This window comes from Halichoerus grypus, chromosome 1 (genome assembly GCF_964656455.1).
Source record: "Halichoerus grypus chromosome 1, mHalGry1.hap1.1, whole genome shotgun sequence".
NCBI classification, from domain to species: Eukaryota; Metazoa; Chordata; class Mammalia; order Carnivora; family Phocidae; genus Halichoerus; species Halichoerus grypus.
Genome location: NC_135712.1, coordinates 4,166,953 through 4,193,324, shown reverse-complemented (window position 1 = coordinate 4,193,324; position 26,372 = coordinate 4,166,953). Strand labels below are relative to the sequence as shown.

At 57.3% G+C, this 26,372-nt stretch overlaps 1 protein-coding gene across 1 annotated transcript; it reads right to left on the bottom strand.

The window, feature by feature from the left end:
* Positions 1-370: 370 nt before the first annotated feature.
* On the bottom strand, positions 371-25,999 carry RIPK4 (receptor interacting serine/threonine kinase 4). The gene is made up of 8 exons (XM_036097265.2): positions 25,783-25,999; positions 16,013-16,304; positions 11,004-11,152; positions 9,407-9,456; positions 7,027-7,185; positions 6,219-6,322; positions 4,680-4,941; positions 371-2,873 (listed from the first exon to the last, which is right to left on the bottom strand). The coding sequence occupies exons 1-8, from the start codon at positions 25,962-25,964 to the stop codon at positions 1,714-1,716; spliced, it is 2,358 nt and encodes a 785-aa protein (XP_035953158.1). The 5' UTR covers positions 25,965-25,999; the 3' UTR covers positions 371-1,713.
* Positions 26,000-26,372: the final 373 nt, after the last annotated feature.

Sequence of the window (26,372 nt, the reverse complement as noted above, 5' to 3'; positions counted from 1 at the left end):
GATACACCAGAGTTCTATGTGTTCTAACTTTCCTATAACTTGAAACTATTTCAAAATTAAGTTTAACAAAAATAAGAATTGTAAACACTTAAAAAGACATCAAAACATTGGTGTGAGGAGCTTCCTCTACTAAGGTTAGATCATGTCTCTGCTGGTTCACACATGGGGAAGGGCCTAGCTAAGGAGGCAGGAAGCCTGGAGCCACCCTCCCCCTTCCTTTGTCCCCTCCCATCACAGGTTAATTCAGTGCACCCAGAGTACCCTTCTAGAAGGGCATCTCCAAGCACATGACTGCCTCAAATTTCTGGTTTTCAGAAATCAAATTATTTACGCTCTTTTAGAAGAAGTAGTATCAACGACACCAAAAAAGTAGAAGACTGCTTCATTTTATTGACATCAGACAGAACGATTTGTCTTCCACACATCCTATATACAACCGTAGCGCAACGTCGTGAAAGAGCAAGGCGTATTAAAACATAGCCAGTTCTAAGCAGAGTGGATATTTCCTGTCATAGAAAAGAAGTATCCTGCGCACAGATTCATATTAACATACACGGTACATTAACATCAATCTCTGTATTGTACACCAGGCCACAGGGCACGTCTGAGCACACGGCCGCGTCCCACAGCGAACCTACTCAAAGAACAGCATTTGGGGGCTGCCACGCGGGACACAGGAGCCAAGGAAGGCATGGGACTAGAAACCAGTCTTTCGCATCCAAGAGTGCGCCGCTGTGTCCTGGAGCCGCCCCCGGGAGTTACGCCCTAAAAGCCAAGGCTCCCACGCGGTGTAGGCGTTCGTCTGCGGCTCAGACAACCCGCGAGGCCCCAAGACGGTAGCACTCCGTCCAAACCACCACCTCACCAACTTCAGAGCTGGAAGAAAACCACCAAGCAAGGTGGCCCATCTAGCTGGTAACACTGATGGCAGTCCGAAACCAAAATGGCGCTCTAGAGCTCAAAGAACACTGGAGGCGACCAGCAATGCGCAAGAGCAAATTGCACCGTCAGGGTACGTGCGCGGCCACCCACGAGGACTGCCAAATTTGGACATAAAAGAGCAGGTCGGATGACTGTTGCCTTGCTTTTAAAAACCAACCTTATTACTTTACATTCAGTTCTTCACGGACCAGACAACCCAAGGACGTGAACGTTTTTAACAAATTTAAAGCAACAGTTAATACCATGTTCGTCTATTAAAGATATTCTACAAAACAAGAATTCCACTAAAACTTTCTGAAACAGGCTCTTTTGCCTACTGCTGGGTAGGAAGATAAAAGACACAGCTCCTCCTGCCCCTGCTTCCCCAGACTGCTGAGCTCCAGGCCATCACAGGTGGCTCGGCTCAGGACAGCACGCACTCACTCCTAGTCACAGCTTGAGCACCCAGGGGCCCACGCGAGGAGCAAGGAGCACAACGAAATGATTCCGACCCATCGTCCGTCTGACGGCGGGCGTGCCGATCGGTGAATGGGTCGACAGCCGAGCGCGTTCTAACCAACTGCCTTCGGAGGGTGACACGCCCGAGCAGACGCCCCACGTGAACCCGGAGTCAGCAGCCACCTGCCTCTCGCTGGCCCGCTCGGTCAATGTTCCGCCAGGCCACAGACAAGGCGAGCGGCACCGGCCGGCACAGCATCCTTCTGTCCCCACAGTGGAACACAGCAATGGGACAGGAAGCCCACGGGGGCCCCGGTCTCCGGGCGCAGCAGGCTAGGTCTTGCTTCGCCGGAGGAGTGTGGCAGCGGGGCCGTGGCCACCCTGGAACTTGAGGCTCTGCAGGTTGACCAGCGCCCCGTGTTTCAGCAGTGTCTCCACCGTCTTGGCATGCCTGCCCTGGGCAGCCAGGTGCAGCGCGCTGAGCCCCTGCTCGTCAGACAGGTTGAGCACGTCGGCACTGACCAACTCCTCCACGACCTCCGAGTGCCCGCCAGCGGCGGCCAGGTGCAGCGCCGTCTGGCTGCGGGGCCCCCGGGCAAGCACGTCCGCCTTCTCCTCCACAAGCAGCTTGACGGTGGCCAGGTGCCCGTTCCGGGAAGCCAGGTGCAGGGCGGTGCAGCCCTCCGCTGTCACCGCCTCCTTGCTGGCACCCCGGTGGAGGAGCAGCCTGGCGGTGCTCGTGTGGCCCGTCTCTGCAGCGACGTGCAGGGGCGTCTGCGACAGCAGGTTGCACATGTTGACGTCGGAGCGCAGGTCGATGAGGATGCGGGCCACGCGGTAGTGCCCTCGCTGGGCGGCCAGGTGCAGCGGCGTCCTCCCGTCCAGCGTCTGCGCGTTCACGCTCACCCCGGGCTGCTTGGCCAGCAGCTTGACGATGGGCAGGTGCCCCTGCCAGGCGGCGTAGTGCAGCGGCACCCAGGCATCCTTCCCCTGCAGACTCACGTCGACGCCTCGGCGGAGCAGGATGCGCACGATGCTCTCCTGGCCGTGCTGGCAGGCCACGTGCATGGGCGTGCGGCCCTCGCAGTCCACCTCGTGGATGGAGGCGTTCTTCTCCAACAGCAGCCGAGTGCTGCACTCGTCCCCGTTCTGGGCCGCGAAGTGCAGGGCCGTCCACTGGTCCTCGTCCGTGGCGTTGACGCTGATCTTCCGAGCCAGCAAGAGCTCCACGACACCCCGCACCCTCTTCTCCACGGCCACGTGGAGGGGGGTGGAGCCCTTCCCGTTGGTCAGGTTGGGGTTGGCGTTGTTGAGGAGAAGCCACTTGACGCACTCCTCCTGCCCGGCTTCCACGGCCAGGTGCAGGAGGCTGGCGCCCCCGTCCAGCACCAGGTCGACGTCCTGGGGCTGCAGGATCTTCATCAGTCTGCTGGTGTCGCCGTTCACGACGGCATCCACGAGCTTCTTCTTCTGGACGTCTGTTGTGCCGAGATCTGTGGGGAGAGGGATGCGAGGCTCAGGCCACGGGCCGCTCCCAGGGCCTGGCTGGAGCCCCGACGTGGCCCACGCCTCCCCCGCGGCCTCCGGGTCGCCATGTGCCTGAAATCACTCAGGAGCCATCTGTGCCATGTTATTAGGTTTCAGATGCAGCGGGGAGACCTCGGGCAAAGGGAAAGTCATCCTACTGTCCTGTAGGGTCGTCATCAGATCAGGATGAAAACCTTGGCCATGTGTGCTCAGAAACGGCAGTGATTGCCGACGGTCCTTCATCAAGAAGAGAAACGGGAAAGAGACGCACAGGCCAGGCAGGCGCCCCCAGTCCCCAGGCCAGGGGCGCCCTTCCCGGGCCACCGGCTGCTCCCTGCCCCGGCCTCCAAATGCAGCCTCTTGTCCTGGAGACATCGTGAAGGTTTCCTAAAACAATCCTCAAAGGACTGAATTCTCCCGTTTCAGAAGAACCGTTATTCATGATGGAAAGGTTAGTCCTACTACAGTGTCTGGGTTCTGATTCGCGTGGAGCAAGAACCCCTCCCTCCGTGAAACTCCCTCCAGGGGACTTGCTTGGGGGTGGGGGGTACAGGATGGAATTCAAGAAAATCCAACCCACCCAGTCCGCCCAGTCTGGGTTAGTGTGTTTACACGGGCTTTGGAGAGGAGCCAGGAACTGATCCTCTGAGAGTATCAGACCCAGAGAGAGTTCTACGACATACTTCTCCCCCAGAGATGGGGAATCTCTTTCCTGTTCAGTCTCATCACCCAGTCAAGCTGTCCAGCTGGGCCCTGCCCAGCGAGCTGTCTTTGTAAGACACTTCCTCAACCCAGAATGCCCTCTTTTGCCCCAAATATTCCACTCTAAAAATCCCAGGAAGCTTACACCATGCAGGAAAAGCCCTCCCTTCCAGGAAGAATTCCCTGATCCCCCAGGAAAAACAAACTTCCCCTCCTGCTGGGGTCCGCACTCTGTCCACGGCCCTCGGGCACTCGGCCACCCCTATGCCACCACCGCCCTGAGTGTGGACATCCGTATTTGCCTTGTGGGGCTGCGGCACCCTGAGCGCAGGACAGGACCGCATCTTACCCTCCCAGGGTGGGGGCAGGGGGAAGGAGGGAGGGCTGCAAGGGAGCTCCAGCAAGCACCAGCCCTGTGCCCAGGGACCAGCATTTGGGCCAGGGGCAGGGAAAACCCCCTTCTGAAGGAAAACCCATCAAAATTAACATAAAAATATAAGATCATCTGAGAAGGACCCCATCCCAACAGAGGGTAGATGACGGGACCAATATGTTAAAACCTCTAGGGACAACTCACCCATTATAATGCATGGCTAAAATAAACGGGGAGCTCACAAATAAGAAAGTAAAGGGGTTTCAGAAAAAGGGGGTACAGGGCTGGCCTCTACGAGAGAGATCTCGAGAGTGTGGGGTTTGATTCACCTGCTGGAATCACCTGACAGAACCCAGGGTTGTGCAGACCTGAGGCCGGAGGTTGGCACCTGGGGTTGGCACAGGTTAGACCTCCTGCACGGCCGCGGGGGGCATGGCCCGTTCCCCTTACTCTGAAGTGACACCCCACAGAGCCACTCAGCCCGCCACTCAGCCAGCACGTCTCTGGATGTGTGCTCGGTGAGCTAGCTATGCGCTGACGCCCCAGACCAATTAGTTCCCGGATACAGAAATGACGGACTGGGTCCAGAAGCTGGGTGCCCGGTCCTGTTAGCTGCACGCGGACTCCTACACACACCGCCTGCCCCCAGCCCCATCATTAAGCACGTCACTTCCCAGGATATGGAGTCCTCGCTTACCGCCCGTTGAAGGCTCCCGCTCAAATGACAAGGACAGTGACCCTCTGGAGGAGAAGGCAGAGTCGACAGAAGACACCCCCGAGAGCCTCTTGCCGCTGCTGGTCGATGGCAGCCTGGATTCAGAGCAGCTGCGGCTGAGCTCCTCCGGGCCGTCGAGGGTCTGAGAGGTGCCGGAGTCCAGCTGGGACAGGAGCTCAGAGAGGCTGTAGTCGCTGTCGAAGGTTGGCGCGGATGCCCGCTTGAGAGGCGTGCACACGGGCTTCTGCAAACCAAGCGGGGGGGGGTGGATGAGCCCCACCCAGGACTGTGCAGGAGGAGGGTGGGGGGCACTGGGTCCCCAGGCAGCCACACAGGGTGCTCGGCCCCTCGCGACATGCACGGCAGCAGGGAGCCCAGAGTCCACCGGGCGCAGACACACTGTGAGCAAAGACGGACTGGAGAGACACGGGAAGCCCGTCGAGCGGGGTGGGACATGACGGCGCTGGGAGCATGTGAAGCCTGAGCGCTGGGCCGTGTCCACCCCGGCAGGCCAGCATTGGTAAGAAAGGAAGGACACGGGACAGGGGCTGCGGCATGGGGGCAAGTGCAAGGGGCGGGCCCGGCTACAGCGACAACAGGGCCAATCCAATCCGTATGCACCGAGAGGGCCTTTTCGAGGGTGTCCCTACCGGGCTTCCAGAAAGGCAGATTTCCAGTGAGGGATTAAGCCCGAGGGCGGCTGTGGACTCGCCCCAATTAAAGCCCACTTGTCCCCAGTCCTCCGTGTCCTTGGGAACTGCAGATCTGCTCTGACCTGGTGGCTCGGTGCAGTCACACCCTCGAACTGGGCGCCTTGCTCTTCCTTATCAGTGGCCAGGTCGCCTCCCCCAGGCACCTTTGCTCCCCAACCTCACACACATGCCCCTTTATGTTCAGACAGTGGGCACGCCTTGAACGCGTACTTATCTCCCGGCCTTGCACGGACGGCCTGGGATACATCACCCAATATCAGATAACATGTCAGGCTTCCCGTTACGAGTCTGCCGCGGCCTCGCCACCCCCGGGGCCTACTGAGCCCTAGCCTTTGGGGTTAGTTGTCATACCTCACGGAACTATGTGGTTCTCCTAGAGCAAACCATTTATGAGCGGCAGTTACAAAGTGGCCAGATGTCCAAGTCAGGGGAGCAGAGAGAGCCAGATCAGCAGAGCCCAGACCCCCTCCCACGAGGGCCATCGGTTCCCCTGGCTCAAAGAGCATCCGACCACTGGCCCTCCAAAGTCAAGTGTGGGCCCACACTGTCCATTCTGAACCACAGACCGGAGGTGGAGACGGCATGCAGTTGGGCAGGAAAGGCACCCAGGGTCGCCAGGCCGGCCATGCGACCTGCCCTCCTGCTCCTGCATGTGGGACCCCAGGGCTGGCTCCCGAGCACGAGGCCAACTGGCCTGGGACAGGGCTCCACGTGCCAGATGACCCGAGGGGCCGGGCCGGGCCGGCAGGGGAGCCTGCAGAAAGGAGAGTGGCCCCCGAGAAATGACGTCCAAGAAGGTGGCTGTTACCGGGCTCTTGGGCTCCAGGGGCTGCTTCGCGTCCAGATCCTGGGCCGTCTCCTTCACGTCACCATCAGGCTTCTCACACAGGTCCTCGGTTTCACAAGTAATTTCTTTTTGGGGCGACAACAAAACAGGGCACGTCACTCGGACAATGACTTCCACATTCACTACGTAAACATGCGACCTTGGGTGGGGACCGAAGAGGCAGCAGCTGGGGCGCCGCACCCCAGGGGGCTGGCCGGCACCGCGGCCTCCCAGGCCGCTGGCCCAGCGGACATCACGGGCCACTCCAGGGCCTCCTGTCAGCCACCGCTAGCAGGGTCTGCCCGAACTCCAAGGAGGACCCACGGCGTCTGGTTTCGCCGCCAGCGCGTGTGCCCACGGTGGTGGGGTGGCCGGCTCCTGGCAGGTGAGGCCCCTATAGTCTCCCCAGTGTGTTTTCAATGTAACGACCAATCCTAACTTCATCAGAATCGCTTTCCTACCACGAGGATACATCCATTCCAGGGGCACAAGACCCCAAGAGAAATGCAAAGAAAGCCTCAGGGGAGTGGTCCCATCAGTCCCCTAAAGATGCACCGCCGTATCTGAACTCGCAGCAGCAAGCACGGGCCACTCTGGGCAGCAGGCTGCGACTGTCCCCCGCGTGCCAGCCGCCCCGCCCCAGCCCCAGGCGCCGGCAGGCCCCGGGCCAGCGGGCAGCCTGTCCGTGCACCTGCGTCTGCTCTCCGTCCCACTCCTGCCCATCTACTCTCTCCCGCGTCACCAGCACAGCAGTCAAGCGGCAGGTCCCAGGGGGCCCCCGCGCACTCACCCTGGAAGGTGGGCCTTTCACGTGGGTCCCCGTGCCAGCACCGCTGCATGAGGCGCAGGAGGGTCCCGCAGGCTCGCGGCCGGGCTCTGCACACGGGCGGCAGCTCTGGGCGGTGGCCCTTGACCACTTTCACCATGATGTGCAGGATGTTCTTCTCATCTGCCAGGGAGAAGCACTCAAGTCAGGGCAGCTCCACGGGGCTGGAGGCCGTTTCACCTTCCGGAGGAGGGCGGTGTGTCACCAACGCCATCCCCAAACGTTACCCGGGAGACCACTCCACTTCCTTGGCAAAGCACGGAGCACTCTCTAATCCTGGATCTTCCAGGGCACGTCTGTGCTCCCTTTTCCAGGTTTTAGAAACTCCCTACGATGTACCAAATGGAACCAGGGTGCTGTATCACAGGGCAGATCTTTCTGGGCATCCAACTCAAAGGAAAGCGGGGTTCAAAGAAGAAAACTGATGAGACATGTTCCAAAGTGGCCCGTGCGTGCCAAAGGGAGGCAACACTTATAAATCATGAAGTCACATGGTCCAGCCTCCAAGTGAACCCAAATCTCCCTGTGATGACGCAGAACTCTTCCCAAACTCTGATTTCTACACCAAGGCGCAGCCCCGGCGGGGTTGGGGGGCCTGTGCAGGGAGCTGGCCACAGCGACGCTGGCCAGGACGCCTGGCCTCCTCAAAGCGTGCTCAGGTCTGGGGTGCGTAAACGGGGGCCTTTTCCCCTGCAGTTCATAATGTGGGGCCCCACCTGTCCCCCTCTGCGACCTTCATGAGCATGATGGACTCACTACTATCATCATAACCTTGGTCACAGACCTAGGGGCCCAAGGTGACCCTCAGTGAGCCAGACTTTTTTCTCTGCTCAGCCTAAAACCACAACGTCCATCAGGTTGGACCCCAAGCTTCCTGTTCCCAGTGCCCCCCACCCCCCCGCAGTTCCCAGTACGCCCACAGCACGGGAGCTCTGCCGCGGCAGCAGACCCGTGTCAGCAGGTGTGGAAAACTGGCCCCAAGTCCCCAGCGCCACCTGCCAGGATCCTACTCTGCCGCTCCATGCCGCCTTCCCGTTGAATCTTGTGCAATAGCTGTCTTGGGCAGCTACACGTTATTTCCCTAACACACACTTCCAAAGCCTAGCAGGCCCTCTGAGTAAAATGAAAGTGAAGTAAACACCTGGAAGACTTTCTGCTGCCAAACAGATGGAAAAGGTTCAAGAAACACCTTTTGCTCCCGTACCTTGAACTCCCCTACGTCCCAAGCGATAAAACACTCAGGCCTTGGCTCTGGACGTTCATGTCATGCGCCTGGCCTTGGGCGTCGTGTCTGTCAGACAATCTCAGACCACGGCCTCCACGGAGGAGGAGGAGTCAGGGAGGCAGACAATAGGCAGACACACGCACACTAGGTAGGACGGGACTCCCAGACCTGGGGCCACACACGGACTCTGCTCTGAATTTTCAGATCTTTCTGGTCAAACTGCAAAACACCCACATATGCCCGTAGAGGAAAACGATGAGGGTAAAAAGTCCTTGGTTTCTATAGCATGTCAAGGTATTAGCACTTTGAGGACAGACATCGGAACAGCGGTCGCCTGAAGGGGGATGAGACGTCGCGGCCCTCGAGGGGGGCGCTGGGGACACATCGCTGCCAAACCCACCCAGCCATCCTAGCGACTGGCTGCCCAGCAGGGTGAATGTGCCTCATACCACAAAACCGCACACTTAAAGGCAGATAAGATGGTACATTTTATATGTATTTTATCATATTTAAATTAAAAAAGAAAGACTTGGCTGGAAATATCCACAGCTGGCAAATCCAGAGAGACAGAAAGCAGCTAGGCAGTCGTCAGGGGCTGGGGGGCGGCGGGGCAGGGGGGGTGGGGAGGGGCTGCTGCATGGGCAGGGGGTTTCCTTCGGGGGGGGTGGGAATGTTCTGGGAGTACGCAGTGGGGGTGACTATACACCAGCAAATGCACTTGATGCCCCCGAATTAGACACTTCAAATGGATAAAAGGGTAAGTTTTATGCACGTATATTACATCACACACACACACAGAAGAATCACCAGGCACCTAAAAAAAGAAACGCACTGAACAGACCCCTTCGGACAGCAGCCTTACGCTGCAGGACTGCTGGTCTCCGGACAGACAGGCCTGCCGTGTGGGCCGTGGCTCTGTGAGGACGTGCTGGGCGGGATGGAGCAGCAGCCCCACGGCCCCCCAGGAGGGTCCCGCCGGCTTCACGGCCCAGAGCAAGCCCCCATCCCTGCAGGAAGGCGACTGCAGGCACAGCTCACACAGAGACGGGACCGCGCACGGCACACCCGCACTGTCCCAGGACGGACGGACGCGCTGCCCCCAAGGACAAGGCCACTCACCTGCAAACGGCTTCTTCTGTGTGAGCACACCCCAGATCACAATGGCAAAGCTGGAAGGAAAATCAGCCAGGTCAGTAGCTGTGAGCCAGAGGCCCACCCACACGGCAGCAGGCTGGAAGGAAACCACTCCGGAGGCTTCAAACGTGAGGGAGTGGGAGAGGGAGGGAGAGAGGACACCCAGATGTTTTTCACGGGCTTGGTACACGGGCGCTCTGCCCGCGGAGCAGCGTGGCAGCTCAGATGCCACCCAACAGACACGACCCTGCCAGGCAGCCTCGTGCCGGCTCAAACGCGCAGGGCGGGGGGGGCAGAGGGAAAGGAACGGCGCTCTGCGGCTGGACCGACGGCTCACGGGCAGAAGGGCCTGTGTCTGCTTAATTCTCCCCGTCTTCCGGCAGGCACAGGGCGCAAGGCGCTGACGCCAGCTCTGGGCGGTGCGAGGAGCTGGCTCGCCGAGATGTCACACAAGGCTGGGCAGAGAACACGAGAGCCGGGCCGGCTGACCTTCCGGGGGCCCTTTCTTGGTTGGTAGAAATTATACATACACTTTCTCTCTCTCTCTCTCTCTATATATATCTATATAGTGTATAAAATTACTCTGAATATACCCCCCCAAAAAAGCACAGTCTAATACATTTTTAAAAAACAAAACAAAACCAGGAGCCCGAACACCGCACCAGCACGCTGCACTGAGCTGAGTGGCTGTTGATAGAGACGCCAAGAATTCTCCATGGAAAAGTAACTGAAGGCTGCAAGTACAAAAGCTGAAACTCTCAACTCCAAAACAAACACAGAACCTTATTCTCCCCAAATTCTACCAGCTGGGACTGCCCCGCCCCCCCCGCCGCCCGGTACCACTGACAGTGGATGGACAGCTCAGAGCCCAGCCCAGCACACGCACAAGGCTGACTGTCCAACCGGCTGCCAGCACTCCGGGCGTGGGCGACGTCACAAAGGCGAAGCTTCGTGCTCTGGGGCTCAGGGTCACAGTCACCATGCGTAAGCCAAGAGCCACAATGAGGGGCTGAGGTGCACCCACCCTCCCTCCCTCTTTTCTCCTCCAACAGGTCTGGGTGAGTAAGACCTTTGCAATTGGGAAAAGGACGGCTCCAGTGACGTGGGGATTATTCTCGAGTACCTAAATCCCACGGACGCTAGTTTGTGGACGGCCCCCGGCGAGTCTGCGCTCCTCTGTCAAAGGTAAGTGACGTTAGGAGCATAAGCTGCTGGGCCAGAGGGGCCCGGCTCAGGCATCCAAATCCACGCACATGGAGACACAGAGCACTGAGAGCAGCGGACGAGCTATAAAAACCCCACTTTATGGAAACCCCGGAGCTCTCACAGGGCAGGAGCCGCCGGTCTGGTTCCGTAACTGTCTCTAACCGGCACCAAGCCGGCCGGCAGCACCCGCAGGAGACGGCGCTCTCGCACACCGGGGGCAGCCTGGACCTACCAGCTAAAAACCCCGAACCCTTTCATTTGGACCGCACCTCGGATCTCAGCACGCCTAGGGAGCAGCGCCTAGGAAAGCCGGCACTCGGGGCACGAAGAAGCAAGGTGCAGAGCCCCGGCTGGCCCCGCGCACACCGTCACATACCTGTACACATCGTGCTCGGTGTCGAAGAGCCGGCTCTTCTCCCGGATGCGCTCCGGAGGGAGGTAGGCGATGGTGCCGAACAGGCCGTCCATGCTGAGGTCATGGGAGTGCGACAGCCCGTTGCACTTGGCCAGCCCAAAATCGGAAATCTGCAACACAGCAATGAGACGGGCTCAGCAGGCTTTGCTGGGCCGCGCGGGGGAGGCACCGAGGGCTGCCGTCTGGGGGCTTGATCAACCCCTCCCCCCTGCAGTGTCGCATGGCCCCGTCCCAGCGAGGCCGTGCAGGTGCGTTCGGGAACCCGCAGCGGAGGGCCAGCCTTGTGCTCCTCCGGGGGAGACAGGAAGGCAGAGCCGGCTTCGGAAGAACCGAGTCCCGGCCAGGGGGAGCCTGACGGGCAGGGGAAAGATTACGCTTTAAGGAAGGAATTCACTGGGAGACAGAACTCAAGAAGATTACAATCTTAACGCCTGCCACTGGGGACAGCCCGAATCGGCCTACAGGAGAAAAGCAATCCTTCGAGTTTTCGGGTTTTCAGATGACACGTGACAAGCAAGGCCCGCTGCTGGGGCCACTGGTTAGGCCACGGCCCCGCTGGGGAGGTGGGCAGGTGGCAGCACGCTCTTTAAAGGGAAATATGCCTTCAGATGCCCCTTGAAGCAAACAAAACACACACCATGCAACCTCGAGGGGGCATGCCTCCACCTGGAACGGCATGTCATCAACGGACACCTGCTGGCTCCTTCACCCAACACAAGGCATCCACATAAAAGGTGTGACGCACATCTCCTTGTGCGGGGCCCACCCACCTGAAGGAGCCCCGGACCCCAGCTATAGAGGCCCCCCCACACCTCTGTCTCCTCCTCTCCTTTGGGCCAAGGTGTCCGGAAAGCTCAGAAAGCTCAGGGGACCCCACAGTGAGGGGGGCGTCACCATCTCCCCACAGCTCCCCCCTCTTGTGTAAATCAGGACCCTTGGACGGCAGCTGAAGCGCTGTGTGTGGGCTTAGGTCACACTCACTGGCACAAAGGGACTCGGGACCCACATGGAAAACTGCCCCTTTAAAGTCTCTTCCAAGGCTTATGAATTATTGTGAAGCCTTCTAATGAACTCCAGGGCCCCTCCTCAAATGCACGGATGGAGGGATAGGGAATGGGGCTGAGTCGGGCCTGACTTCTGGGCTCGCCGTGCCCTCGAGGGGAGCCCACAGCCTGGAGTCAGCACCGCTGAACACAGGGAGAATTTACACCCGGTCCCCCGGTCCTGCAAGGGCTCCCTGACCACACCTGTGGGGAGTGGATGGGACAGAACGGGGGCAGGACGGGGCCTGGCTCTCCATGTGCAGCCTGGCGGTTCCTGGGCCCCTGGCCGCTCGCTGCCTCCGTGTGGGCCTTCAAGAAACTCCCCGCCCACCGCCTTGCCCGGCAGATCCACAAAGCAGCTCAGGGCCGAAAGAGTCGGGCATTGTGCCTCTCCAAGTGGACGAGTGCCAATGTTTCAGTTCAAACTCTCAGCCGCTTCAACCTTTTAAGTTCGTAAGTGGAGACCGACTGGGGTATGGGGGCCTCACCCTGTGCCCCCCACCCGGCTCAAGGCCTTTCGAGTTGTTTGCAGGTACAGCCAGGCCCCTCAAAACGTCCTTGGTGTAAGAAAATAAGCATAAATTCCCTGTAAAAGCTATGGCATCAAAATGCAAATCAGAAATCCGAATTCTCTGGTGGCCGCTGACCTCCGCGCCCCACCCCCTCCGCACCGGGTTTCTCCTCTGGCCCTTTCCCGCCTGTCCTGCCCAGGGCCTGACTGTCTGCCCTGATCCTCGACACCGGGGCCCAGGCCATCCCAGCATCTATCGTGTATACAGCAAAGGCCCCATAATCTGCAAACACACTTTCACATTCAGCGTCCACCTCAGTACTGCTCAGTGCTCACAGGTGCCCCCAGGACATGGGCCCTTCACCGTCCGGGCCCAGCCGGACGAGACCAGGGAAGGGGCTGGTCAGGGCTGTGCTGGCTTAGAGAGAAAGGCCTGTCGGACCACAGGAGAACAGGACCCTCAGGGTCCCTCTGGATATGGTCTGGTCTGGGCAAACTGGACCTGAAGGAGCCGGAGATTTTAAACTAAACCATTTCAGGGGGCGCCTGGCTGGCTGAGTGGGTGCAGCATGTGACTCTTGATCTCGGTCATGAGTTCAAGCCCCACGTTGGGTGTGGAGCCTATTTAAAAAAAAAAAAAAACAAGAGACTAAGCTATTTCGTTTTCTACTTGAAATGGGCTTGCTCCCTTGGTATTTCACTTAGTTAATACTAACATCAAGTATTAATTCAATATTAAGTCTCTAATGCATTTTGCAAAGTAGGTGGTTGGTTGAGCTCCAATCATCCTTGCTGGGTACAGAAAGGCAGTCTTGAGGGGCCCAAAGGGGAGGGGGGAGGCTGACAACTTATGATCTCATTTCAAGATTCAGATTCAAGTCTTATCGCTCCGGATAATCGCAGACTGCAAACTGCCCCGAAATCCGGGGGCCGATCGATCAATACAGAGCTTCCAGTCAACATGGCAGCTCAAACACTGCCCTCCGCGCCATATTTCTCAGAGTCAGGAAATGTGTGATGGAAACATGTCATCTGTCTGTTGGCTGCTGAGCAGTGGTCACAGAAGAGCAGGCCCCCCTCCCTGGGGGCCTCTCAGGGCTCTGGGGAAGCCCCAGGGTCACTGCGCTTCCCACCAGCGGAGACGGGGCCTGGCTTCCACCCGCTCCCGCCTGGCTTCTGCTCCGCCCGTCGCCCCAGGCTCCTTGGGACCCACTGGCACTGGGTTCTTCCAGAAACTTCACCCGTTTACTAAAACGGCCATCAGCGCCAGGCTGCCAAGACAGCGTGCACACAAGGAGAGGGAGAAAAAAGTGTTCAAACGGAGGAAGCTCAGAGCCAAAGCAGGATGACCTACCAGGAAAGCAAGCCCCCAGCGTGTCACGCAGGGAACAGCAAGTATCAGGTGTCTACCGCGGACCCAGCACTGGAGACCTCCCTGGACGAAGGTCAGCATCCCCAGGGAGCAAAAAATGACCATCTGGCCACCAACACCAATGGCGCCAAGATCACCGCCCTCAGCAAGCACGTCCGCGGGCCAGGCACTGAGCTGTCAGCACTTCATCCCCTCTGACCCCTCACAACACAGAGGATGACCCCACCCACCAGGTGACAGAGCTGCACACCTGGTGTGGCCTCCCGGCAGACCCCCACTTCCGCCCTTCAGCACCCCCTCCCCTAATCTAACTTAGCCTCCTGCTTTCCCTCCCGCTAAGAAGCCTACAATTTTCCATGACCTTTCTGCCTGTGCCCCACCTCCTGCCAGCAGCAAAGCCTGATCCTCTCTGAAGACCCCGCACCCCCGCCCCGTGGCACCCCCACCCCCGGCTGGAGTTCTGTGAATAACCCCTCCCGCACCCCTGCGGCCCCAGACCTGTTCCAGCCTCGTGTGACACCCCCGTGCCGCACGCTCGGTCTGTGCGCATCTCCCGCGCGGCACAGAACCCACTGTCCCCGCAGATGGGTGACCGATGGCCGGCCACCCTGGCCTCTGGTGTGACCCCCCGCGCCGCAGCTTGAGCAGGAAGCAGGCCACCACCCAGGGCACCTTGTCGGGGGCGGGACCTCGGCACACCACATGGTCTGCCACTGCTCCTTAGTCCTGTGTGTGTTCAAGCCCGAGCTCAAAAGCTGCATGCTTCCCTGGGTGCCCAGGGGACCGCACACTCCTTGAAACAACCGTGTAATGTCAGCGGGGGCAGAAGGTCCACACGGGAAGCCAGCATGCCAGCCAGAAGGAAACGGGGCTCCAGCAAAGCCTGGGAGCCCCCGTGGCACCCGTTCACCCCAGACCATCTGTTAGCAGGAGAGCCTTTCCATCTGCCCGCTACGATCTGATCTCTGGGCGACATCCATTCAAGGGACAGTTCGCAGTGGACAGCGGTCTCCCTGTCGGCCTCGGGTTGGCCGGGCCTGCAGCTAAGTTGGGGCCCGGGGAGCTGCCCGCAGGTGCGTGCCACCTGGTCTCACCCGGTCCCTCCGGGCCAGCAAAGGAGGGGACCCTGCAAGTGCCGTGTGACCAGCCAGGAAGAGCTAGTGTCTGAACAGGTGAGTCCCTTCCCTGACCGGTTCCCACAGGGAAGAGGAAGGGATTCAGGCCACTGCTCTGGGATCCTTCTCATGCACTCTCGGGCCAGGTGCAGGGAAAGCGCAGCGGCAGGTGCATCCCATAGGCCAGCACACGGCCCCGGGCCTCCCGAGCGGGCGTGCATCACCACAAGGAGAAAACCCATGACACGTGTCCCGCCCTGGTGTCCACCACAGGACCCGGGACACAAAGGCACTCCAAAGGAGAGACATATTCAAAGAAATACAAACCTGACAACGTTATTCACTGTGATTCCAGGTGGCTGGTACCTGGTTTTTAGCTCTATTATCCCTCATGCTTTTCTGTGGTTTATAAACTTATCCAAAAACAAGAACAAAACCAGACCTCAGAGGTCTCACGTGATGAGGACAGAATGAGCCCCCTTCAGAGCCTCTTTCCGTGGAGCCTCCATTTTGGAACACTCGCATCTCCCACCACCACCATCCCTGAGACCACCGAAAGGGATGCAGCCGTCACCACAGAGCCCGCGGTCCCATGGAGACAGTCCACCCACAGCCCACCCACAGTCTGACTCCTAACTGGATTTCAATAGACATCCAGTAAGACCCGAATCTGCAACCCTGTAAGCTCTTTTTTCCAGAGTGCCCAGAATTTAGACTCCTGCTCCAGGATCTAGCAGGTGCATAAGGGTCCATTTCCCAGCTACGCATTCTGTGGGGCTTACGGTGACCACGACAAGACTGGGAGTCGCTGGAGTCCTTACGCTGACAGAGGCCTTTGCTTCAAGTGCCTTCCCCCAAGCACCATGCCCTCTCCACCCTGTATCGCCCTGGCCGCCTGGGCCCCGCACACGGTGCCGGGCGAGTCCTACCTTGACGTGGTAGTGGGCGTCCAGCAAGATGTTTGCGGGCTTGAGGTCCAGGTGGAGGAGAGGCGGGGCCATGCAGTGCAGGAAGTTCATGCCCACGGCCGTCTCGTGGATGATGCGGAAGCGCAGATCCCACGGCAGTGGCTCGGAGGCCAGCAGCTTCTCCAGCGAGCCCGTCTCCATGTACTCCATGACCAGGCCCACAGGCTCCTGGCATATGCCGTACACGGGCAGGATGTAACGGAACTTGGCCATCTCCATCTTCTTGGCTTCTTCCAGAAGCTCCCCGCGCTCCCTGAAAAAGTTGGAAGACGTGAGACGTGCGTGGTCCTCACCCACCCACTGACACACAGCACCACGGCCCAGAGGCCACCAGCTCCATGGGTGGAGAAAATGACCCACACGCACGTCGCATGATCCCATTCGGGGCCTCCCGAGGTCATTAGTCCTACGGCTATCCAGACGCTTCTGTGCTCTGGGGGTGATTGTGCATGAGGAGGAGGAAATGCTAATTCTCATTGGAAAACCCGGGAGCAGCACTGAGCCACTGTGCGCTGGGGTCACCGAGCGAGGCGGCTGAGGCTGGCAATCCCTTCTCCTGGGACGAGGGAAGAGAGGTTCCCGTGAGACAAAGCATCGTCCGAAGACCCCTAGTCACCTCCTTTGTGAAGCCAACACTCCATCTGGCCCAGTGTCCCTGAATCCAGCCCCACACTTATGTCAGTGGCATGTCAGCCGGGGAAGCCAACTTTTTCTAAAACCGTTGTTTTAGTTGTAGTAAAATATACATAACAGGGTTTTTATTTTAACCATGCGTAAGTGTACAATTGGAAGGCATCAAGTACACTCACAGGGCTGTGCACCATCCCACGCTCTACGCCCACACCGTGTTCATCGGCCCAACAAGAACTCTGGGTCCATTCAGCAGGAGCCCCGTCCTCCCGGCCCCGCTCGCCCCAGGCTGCCTCCTGCCTGTACGAACTTGTCTACGCATCTCCCAGAAGCGCAGCACGCGGTGTCTCGCCTTCTTCCACTCGGCATCTCAGCCTGATGTGCTCATGGTTCAGCAGTGTTGTAGCGTGTGTCCAAACCTCATTCCTTCTCGTGGCTGAATAATATTCCGTTGTGGGACCACGTCACACTTTATGTACCCAGTCATCAGACGAATGAAGCTGTATGTCTGGACACGCTGGTGTACAAATACCTGTTCGCGTCCCTGTTTTCAACCCTTTGGGCAGGACGGCTGGGTCACGGGGCAGCTCCATGTCCAACCTTTTCAGAGCCCCCCAAGCATCTGTGCACAGCCTGCCCTCGGTTCTGACGGGAAGACAGTCTCACCTGTTCACGCCACACGGCTGTGCCTGTTTTCCCACTCGAGGCAGAGACCAGCGGCTGTGGCACGGAGTCGATGGGCTGCAGAGCTCCAAACGTTTGCTCCCGAGCCCTCCACAGAGTGTGCCAGCCCCCGGTCTAAGGTCTCGTCTGGTGCGGCCAGGGACTCACAGGTTGGAGTCCCCGTATCCTGGTCTGTGTTAGCGTTATGGGGCAAAAGTCCCAGAGTGCATGCAGGTAAAAGGGCTGAATCACAGGAGGACGGGGCTTGATCATGTGCCATCTAGATCAGTGGTTGTCAAAATGGGACAAGGTCGAACGCACCCAGAAAGCTGGCTGAGATGAAGACGCCCAGGCCCCGCTCCCATGTGGGCACCGGGTGCTGCAGGACATTGGCCCACACATCCAACCACTGCGGTCGGGGGTCTCATGTGAGCATCTGCCAAGAAGCTGTACATGGGTGCCTCGGGGAGAGGATCCCTGAGTATTGATCAGTGATGCTCACGTACGGACAGCTTTGCCCCCAGGGACACTGAGCAAGGGCTGGGACGTTTTGGGCGTCACAGCTCAGGCCTGCCACTGGTAGAGGCCAGAGATGCTGCTCGACATCCCACAATGCATAAGAGAGCTCCCAAGGCAAAGAATTATCCAGCCCTAATGAGAACAGTGCCAAGTCTGAGAACCCCCGGTATAGACCAAGCTAAGCGCATCTCGGCCAAATTTAAAATAAACCACTATAGTCTGGAATTTCCCGCATAAGTACTCCCAGCCTTTATTTTAATTTTACTCTGTTTCTATGGTCAACTACTATTTAATAAGGGAGCCACGAACACCCAATAAGGACAAGATAATCTTCTTGACACGGGGTGCTCAGAAAACTGGAAAAACACATGCAGAATAATGATGTTGTACCCCTATTTCACACCACTCACAAAAATTAACTCACCATGGATCAAAATCCTAAAAATAAGACCTGCCACAATAAAATTAGAAGAAAACATTGGAAGAAGCTCATTAATATCTGTCCTGGCAATGATCTTTTGGACATGATACCAAAACACAAGCAAAAGCAAAAATCAGCAAAATGGGACTACATCCAACTCAAAAGCTTCTGCTTTTGAAACAAGGAACAAAACGGGAGAAAAACTTTGCAAACCACATATATGGATAAGAGGTTAATATCCGAAATAGATAACAAATAAACACAACTTAATTAAAGAAAAAAATCTGATTTAAAAATGGGCAGAAGAACTAAAGAGACATCTGTCCAAAGAGGACATCATAATGACCAACAGGCCCATGAAAAGATGCCGAATATCGCTAATCATCAGGGAAATGCAAATCAAAACCACAAGGAGCTATCACTTTACACCTGACCGAACCGACCGCTAACATCAAGAACACAAGTGAAACAGGTGGGTGAGGATGTGGAGGAAAGGGAAATCCTTAAACACTCTTGGTGGGAATGTAAATGGATTCAACCACTGTGGAAAACAAAATGAATGTTCCTCAAAACAGTTCAAGTAGAACTGTCATACAATGCAGCGATTCTGCATCTGGGAGGATATCCAAAGGCAATGAAAACAAGATTTCCACAAGAGATCTGCACACCCATGTTTATCACAGCATTATCCACAATAGCCAAGATATGGAAACAACCAAATGCCCATCAACGGATAAATGGATAAAAAAAGGTGTGGTTCACACACAATGGACAATTACTCAGCCATGAGAAATGAGGATATCCTGGCATTTGCAACAACAGAGATGGACCTTGAGCACCTTATGTTCAGCGAAGTAAGCCAGATGGAGAAAGTACTATGTGATATCACTTATATGTGGAATCTGAAAAAGAATAAAATGGTGGTGACCAGGAGAAAGAGGGTGGGGGGATAAGATTGACAGCGTTTAAGGGTACAAACCTGTCACGAGTGCGAAAATAGCCACATATGGTTGAATAAACATAGTTTATTCCACACAGTAAGTATGTAACATGACAAATATCGTTCCAAGGACAACCATATTGCATTATATAAAGGTATCAACATTACACAGGATTCACCTTAAATTTACACAATGTCAAATTTATCCAATAAAAAAAAGTTAATCTGTTTTTCCTGGAGAGTAGGTCCCAGGTGCGTGCTGGGGAACATGCTTTCTAATAAACTCCTAAAGGAAAGGTCCAGAACCACAGGCAGATGCACCCTACTGAGCAGGTCCAGCCTCTGCACACTGCCTTGCATGCCGCAGGCTGGGGTGGCCTCAGGGACTCCCCAAAATGCAGGTTCCAGCACAAGCAGCCCAGAACCCGCCGCAGGGGATCGTCCAGAGCCTGGATGCACCGGCTCCTGCCCACCCTCCCCACACCCGCACCTGCTCTCACGTGCTAGCCTGAGGGCGAGTCCAGCACTGTACCAACCCAATGAGTCCATTTCTGACTGACCTCCTCTCTGAGACTACATGCTGCCAGGCATCCCATACACCTAGAAAACATTTCCCAGGCAGGAGTGCCGGCTGGCAAGGAGGAGCCCCGGGTTACCCTGTTCGTCAAAGACAGTAGCACCCAAGCTCGGCCTGAGAGAGAGAGAACGGGGCAGACACAGGGCATGTTTTGAAGGAGAATCAATGAGACTGGACGATTGATGGGTATGGAGGAGAGAGTTAGCAAGGACGCCCTGGATCTCTCCCGGGGGTCAGTGGGTGGCTTCTCATCTATGCTCGGGGGAGCACCCCGGAGAAGGTGGAGAATTTGGTTTCGAACACACTCAAGGAGCAAAGAATCCCAGTGGCCTTAGGAACCAGTGAAACACATATCAGGAACGAAGATGCCATTACTATAAAACAAAACTGAGTTTAGCATGGCTTGCTTTCTTCGCACTCTGGTTAAATGGCCAATCAGTGGAAAGCCAAATGCCCACAAAAGTGCAATGCTGCGTTGGGGGGGGGGGGTCCCTGCACGGGGCTGCAGAGCCGCTCCCTCCCTCTGGTGGAAACTCTGAAGCCACAGGTTCTAACACTCACTACTCCCACTAACTACCACTTTTTTTTTTTTTTAAAGATTTTATTTATTTATTTGACAGAGAGAGAGAGAGAAAGAGAGCACAAGCAGTGGGTAGCGGCAGAGGGAGAGGGAGAAGCAGGCTCCCCACTGAGCAGGGAGCCCGATGCAGGGCTCGATCCCAGGACCCTGAGATCATGACCTGAGCCGGAGGCAGACGCTCAACCAACTGAGCCACCCAGGTGCCCCACTAACTACCACTTCTAACAGCACTCGCGCCCAAGCGGCAAGTGGACGTAATAACCAGCAGCCACTTCTGTTTCCTAGTTGGTTAAGAATCAGTGTTAGAACTTGTCTGTTCCTATTCCTTTTATTTTCTTTTAAAGTGGCTGGCTTGCCGCCCTCCCCTCCCGGTGTGTGTCTATGGGGCACCGCATCCTTGTAGCACGGGCCTGTGTCCTGCCCGCCACCCCCACCCCCACCCCGGGGATGCACAGGAAAGCGGTGCGAGGCTCCCCTCCTGGCCCACAGGCTTCGGTGTTAGCGGCTGGACAGTGACGAGGGAGGGTCATCTTCCCAAGTGAGACACCCAGAGATGAGCCCTCCACCCAAGCCTGACTGATAACCAGTACGGATTCTGAGAACAAAGTCAATTACATCAAGGTGGAATTTCTCATTTACTGGAAGCTCTGAGCTACTCTGCAAATAAAGTGTTTTCTTCCATTTGCCCAAAGGGTGTAATACCTAAAACCAGGGTGACTTCTGATTGTTGAGCTCATTAGCGACTTAAGAGCCAGCTGGCAGCACATCACTCACCCCTGCTTCCCCACCAGCCGAGTTCAGCAGGTGCGCGGCTCCCCCCTGATCCCCAGGCCCTTTCCCCCAACAGAGACCCCACCCCACGTACCTTAGTTCAAAAACTCAGAAAGGGCCCCCGGTGCTGGTTTGCTCCCAAATGCCGATCACAGCTTGAGTGTTCTAAGAGCCCCGTGCCCTCTCCGGAAGAATGCCAGGCAGGCTTTGCGCAACTGACCACACATGTAAGGACATTTCATCCAGGAAAACCAGCTAGCCTGGAAAATGGTCTTCGGACGACGCCATCAGCATGCCTTCAAGCAGAGAGGACCCTACCCATCACCACACCTCCCTGGGGCAAGGAAGGGGGGTTGCAGGACAAACCTTCTCGGGGAGGCTTGAGGGGACACAGAGAGGAGACGCCTCACACAGGCCTGGGGAGTGGGGTTGACCGGGGCCCCCTAAGCGCTAGCATTGGTTTTGTTCAGAAGGGTTGGCACGAAAATTTTGCAACCCGTTCACTATCTAGTGAGCACCCAGCCCAAATCCAAATGACCCCAACCTCTCAGCTTTTCTTTAATTGCCCCAGGGACCCCGCCCCCCACCTACACCCCAGCAGGAGCCATGGGCTTAGGGAAGCTACCCCCCCAGCCCAGGCGGATAACCTGGGCGGCATCTGCAATTCAATGAGCTTGGAATGAGCCCTCTCAGGGAGCCACCAGACAGGACTGAGAGTGCTCCTCACACAGAAAGAAACCACCAATTGTTTTGTTGTCAACAGCAATTATTTAGTTTAAATATACTTTCCCTCCAAGCTGTGTTTCTGGTTTAGGTAGACAACAGAGAAGAAACTACAGATCCAGAGCTCCCGGAGGCCCCCAGCGCACGGAACTCCAGCCTCCACCTAGGCCACGGCTCACGGGTCACGATCTGCACCATCAAATCCCTTTCTTCGCTGTTAGGAGTCAAGCTTGAGGCCACCTGATTCCACTGACATCAGTCTTAGTTAAAGCACCCTAAAAACTGTGATGCGCGAACAGAGTATCTAAAATCAGGCACAATTCGGCAGGACGGGCGTCACATTTCTCTCCTGGGATTGTTTCAAAAGGGGCTCCTTTTCTTCAGCCTTTGGGGAAGGCTTTTTTAATTCTGTTTCCCAGGAGGAATGGACAAAGCACCTCCCCCCCACGCCAGGACCTCCTCTCTTGGTCCCAGATGGAAAATATCTGAGCATTAACAGGACCAAGGTGGGGTTCAATTTGTCCAATATTCTTTTTCAATAGCACTTACGTTAATTCAATTTGTTGCTCACTTAGGGCTGGCCGAAGGGTATTCTCTCCCTCCCAGGGAGAGCATCGCGGCAGGGGAAAATAGCAGAAATATCATTAGACAGACCATCTCTTAAAGATAGTTTCTAAGAAGCCACAGGCTAGCCTCACGCTCAGTCAGAAATTCCAAAGACAGGCCGATGGTGAGGGACACCAAGGCTTCCCTCTCTGGAGCATTTGCCATGGAAAAGGGGAAAGAATGGGATGAAATGGTGGTGGTGAGGGGCAGTACACTGCAGGGGGAGAGAAAGGGGGCCAGGAACAAAGAGCTCCTGAGAGGGGGGACCGGGAACCAGCTTTGGGAAAGACGGCAGGGAAAATGGGTGGTTTGATCATGTGTTAGCTGGTGCCTCTGGGCTAGGCCTTCTCACCTCGCACCCGCCCGAGTATGCTCCCAGGGAGCCTCCGAGGGTTCCCACACTGCTATTTTTAAAACCGACAAGAAACGGGCTTGTCAGATTGTCAGCTCTGCAGCTGCAAACCTGGGGTTTGCTCGGGCTCGTCCGGACTAGCCGGGGCCAATGGCGGCGCTGCCGGGGCAGGCGCTCTGTTGTTCAGGGCTTCGTCTGAGCCCAAGGGAGGGGCGGGGGCTGGAGGAATGGGGCCTGTGGGGTCACTGTGCTTGCTGAAATGGTAACATGCCCATCCCTAGACTCCACCCTGGCCCTCATGACCCCCTCACCAGGGTTCGCCAGGGAGGTCACACGTCTCCCCAAAGCTACCAGACATGCCCATAGGGAGTGGGAAACACAGATCGATAGTGTATCACTTGTGAAATCCCTGAAGATCCCCTTGGAAGCTCCTTTGGCAGGTGCTTCCCTGGCCCCTGCCCCCGGGGATCCTCGAGGGTGCAGTCCCTGACCTCCCCTGCACATGCTCACAGGCCCGAGGGTGGCCTGCAGCTCTGAGGGGCCTGGGGCGGGTCCTGGGGATCTGGCCAAAGAGGGGGCATAAAGGCTGGGGCCAGGGCCGCAGCGGGGGTGGGGGCTGCTCCCAGAACCCCACGAAAATCCTATTCCCCACTTCAGGGAACATCTTGCAAATAGCGGGGTGGGGACAGGAGGCAGCTCGTCAAAAGAGCACCGTCGGGGTCGACCTGCCAAAATGTGGCAGGACAGGTAGCAAAACCACCATTTCGAGGTCTAGACGGAACTCTGCAGGCCTGCAGGGCAACCAGAAGTGCCGACACATGCCTTCCAGAACCCCGAGCTGAATACGTCAGTCCTTAACCGAGGGGAGCCGGCCCCACCAAGAGCAGAGAAATCAGCCACCGCTGCAAATGCAGAACTCCAGCCTGCCCTACCGGGCCCACAAAGTGCAAGAGGTGAATCTCTTCCTGTTGGGCGATGCTGACCTCGGCCTGGCCGCCCAGGACATGCCACCACCTGCCTGGTTTGGGCAGGGCAGGAAAGGCTTCCAGTTAAAGGACAAAACACTTTTCACCCAGGCTATGCAATATCCTCAGTGATCCGCCTCCAAGTGGAGAAACCCTACCTCCATCTGGGCCACCCAAGAAACAAGGGCCTGGTGGCTGGAAATCACAGAGTCTGTGGATGCAGGCTGATGCGACAGCCCCGGGACGAGCTTGCCTACTTTGTTTGCTCTTCCAACACAAGAAGTGGCGTGAAAAATGTTGCTGATGAATAAAGCTCACTTTGACCAGAAGACTCCATCCGACACATGTCCCCAAGAGCCCAAAAAGGCCGCTAGGGCCAGGGTCTTGCCTTTCGGGATCTAACCACTAGCTGGTATTCAAAGCGGTTTGGATTTTATCAAAATAACCACAGCGCCCCTCCCCGCCAGAGAAGTTCCCAGGATCTGCAGCAGCTGAGGGGGGCGGGGGGGGGGGGTTGTGCACAGCACTTCACCTTTGTTGGTGCTATTTTTATGACACTTGTCACCACTCTACGGAGGTTTCCACAAAACGCTGGGTTTGAGGCTTATAGCAAGGAGCCTCCAAGAGCCGTACTGTGTCATCTCTCAGGCCGGGATAAAAATACGAGGCGGCAAGCACACGGGGCCGATTTTCTACTGCATGCGGCCTCAGCAGAAGCACAGCAATCCTCCCATCCTAGGCCTGGAGACTCAGCCCGCCCCTGAGAAGGGCATCGCCACCATCCCACTGGTTTGGAGGCGCCAACACTCCGTAAGCCAAGGATTAAAAACTAGGTGTTTGAGACAGCAGGGGCCGTGTGCGGTTTAAAAGGAGTTGCTTTCTTTAGTCTGTGTGTCCGGGACTGACTCTGTAAGGGAGATCTCCACACAGAATACAACACAACTTCCAGGTAGAATGCAAACTTTCACCAAATGATCATTTAAATGTGCTCAACCGAAGCTTACCTATAAACTCCTAAAACGCAAATGTAAAAGGTGGAATCAAAAAAAAAAGAGCTGCTTCTCGACACCCCCCTCTCCCACTTCCACCCCCAAAATGATGTGTAGATCACAATCCAGCGACTGAGTTTAAGGGGTGGCTTTGCGTCCTTTCCAATCGTCATTAACTTGAGCACCCCTGTTAGGCCGGGACAGGCAGGTTCTGTGTTGGCTTTTGGACTGGAGCTGGGGGTGGGGGTTGGGGTGCAGGAGGCAGGGCGCTCTGGCTCGACCACAAAGCAGGTCAATGTAAAGACCCCTCCCCAGAGGCTGCGTGTCGAAATAAAGTCAGCTAAAACTAGAGTGTGTGGCGAGGAGGCGCTGGGCGGAACACGACCCGCTGGGCCGCCTGCCGGACCCCAAGGCCAAGCCCGAGCCCCGTAGCGCCGAGGAAGCCTGGCCAAGCCAAACCAATACTTCCGACCGAAATAATTACCGTCTTACACCAATTTGTGCTCCACCGTAAATTACTAAGTAAGTCGAACGGAGTCTAACTAACTCACAAAGCCCAGATCCCCACACGGCAATTTTTCTAAGCCGGGCGCAGACCGCAGCGCCCAGGCGGGTCCCCGGCGGGCCGGACGCGCCTCCGAGGGGCGCGGGTCCAAAGCCCAGAAAATCCGAGGCTTCACGCGAAGCCAGGTGACACCATTGGGCGCCTCACAACGTTTCCAGCAAACGCGGCCCCTCGAAGTCCCCTGGAGGAGCCGCAGCCGGGGACCCCGAGTGCTCAATGAGGCCGGTGGTAGCTCGCCACTCTGGCCTCCGCGTCCCTCGGGCCCGGCGAGCGGCGCGGACACCGCCGGGAGCTCACAGCCTCGCCGGGCGCTCGGTTGTCCCTCCGAGCGCTCCGGAGACGACCCAGGTGGAGAGGAGAACCCCCGGAATCCAGGCACCCGGATCCCGGCCGCGTCGCCCGCCCCAGCGCCCCCGCCCGGGCGGCTGACCTGTCGTCGACGTGCAGGCTGGGCGAGCACTTGATGGCGAGCCACGTCTTCCAGTGGACATGGCGCACCTTGTACACCTGCCCGAAGCCGCCCGAGCCGACCTTCTCCCAGCCCGCGAACTCGCCCGCGTCGAAGGTGCGCAGCAGACCCAGGGCCCACGGGCTCCCGCTCTCGCCCTCCATCGCGCGCGTCTCGCAGCCACCCCGCGCCGCCGCGGCCGCCCAGGTGCCCAGGTGTGCGCCCCGCCCGCTGACGTCACTTCCGCCGCCCGCCGGCCCCGCCTCCCGCCTGGCGCCGGGGCCCCGCAGCCCCGCCGAGGGGCGTGTAGGGTCCCTGCGTTCTCCGCCGGGCGCGCGGCGGCTGGCCTGAGAGGCTGGGTGCGTGTGTTGGAGCAGAGTCGATCCGATTTTCTGCGAGGTTGTAGGAAACGAGCGACTCTGCTGAGTTGTCCCGGTGCTATCACTTGGCAGAACTTGGCCAAAAAAGGAAAAAAGTATCCAGCCACCAGGAGATTGACTTTCATACAAAGCACGGATCTTACTCAGATTTCCCCGATTTTACTTGTCCTCGTTAGCGTGCATTAAGTTCTG

Coding starts and splice junctions, on each gene's coding strand:
- RIPK4 (XM_036097265.2), bottom strand. CDS start 25,964: ATGGAGGGCGAGAGCGGGAGCCCGTGGGCCCTGGGTCTGCTGCGCACC. Junction 11,153..16,012: donor ACGCCCACTACCACGTCAAG/GTAGGACTCGCC, acceptor GCTGTGTTGCAG/ATTTCCGATTTTGGGCTGGC. Junction 2,874..4,679: donor GCGGGAGCCTTCAACGGGCG/GTAAGCGAGGAC, acceptor CTCTCCCCACAG/ATCTCGGCACAACAGACGTC.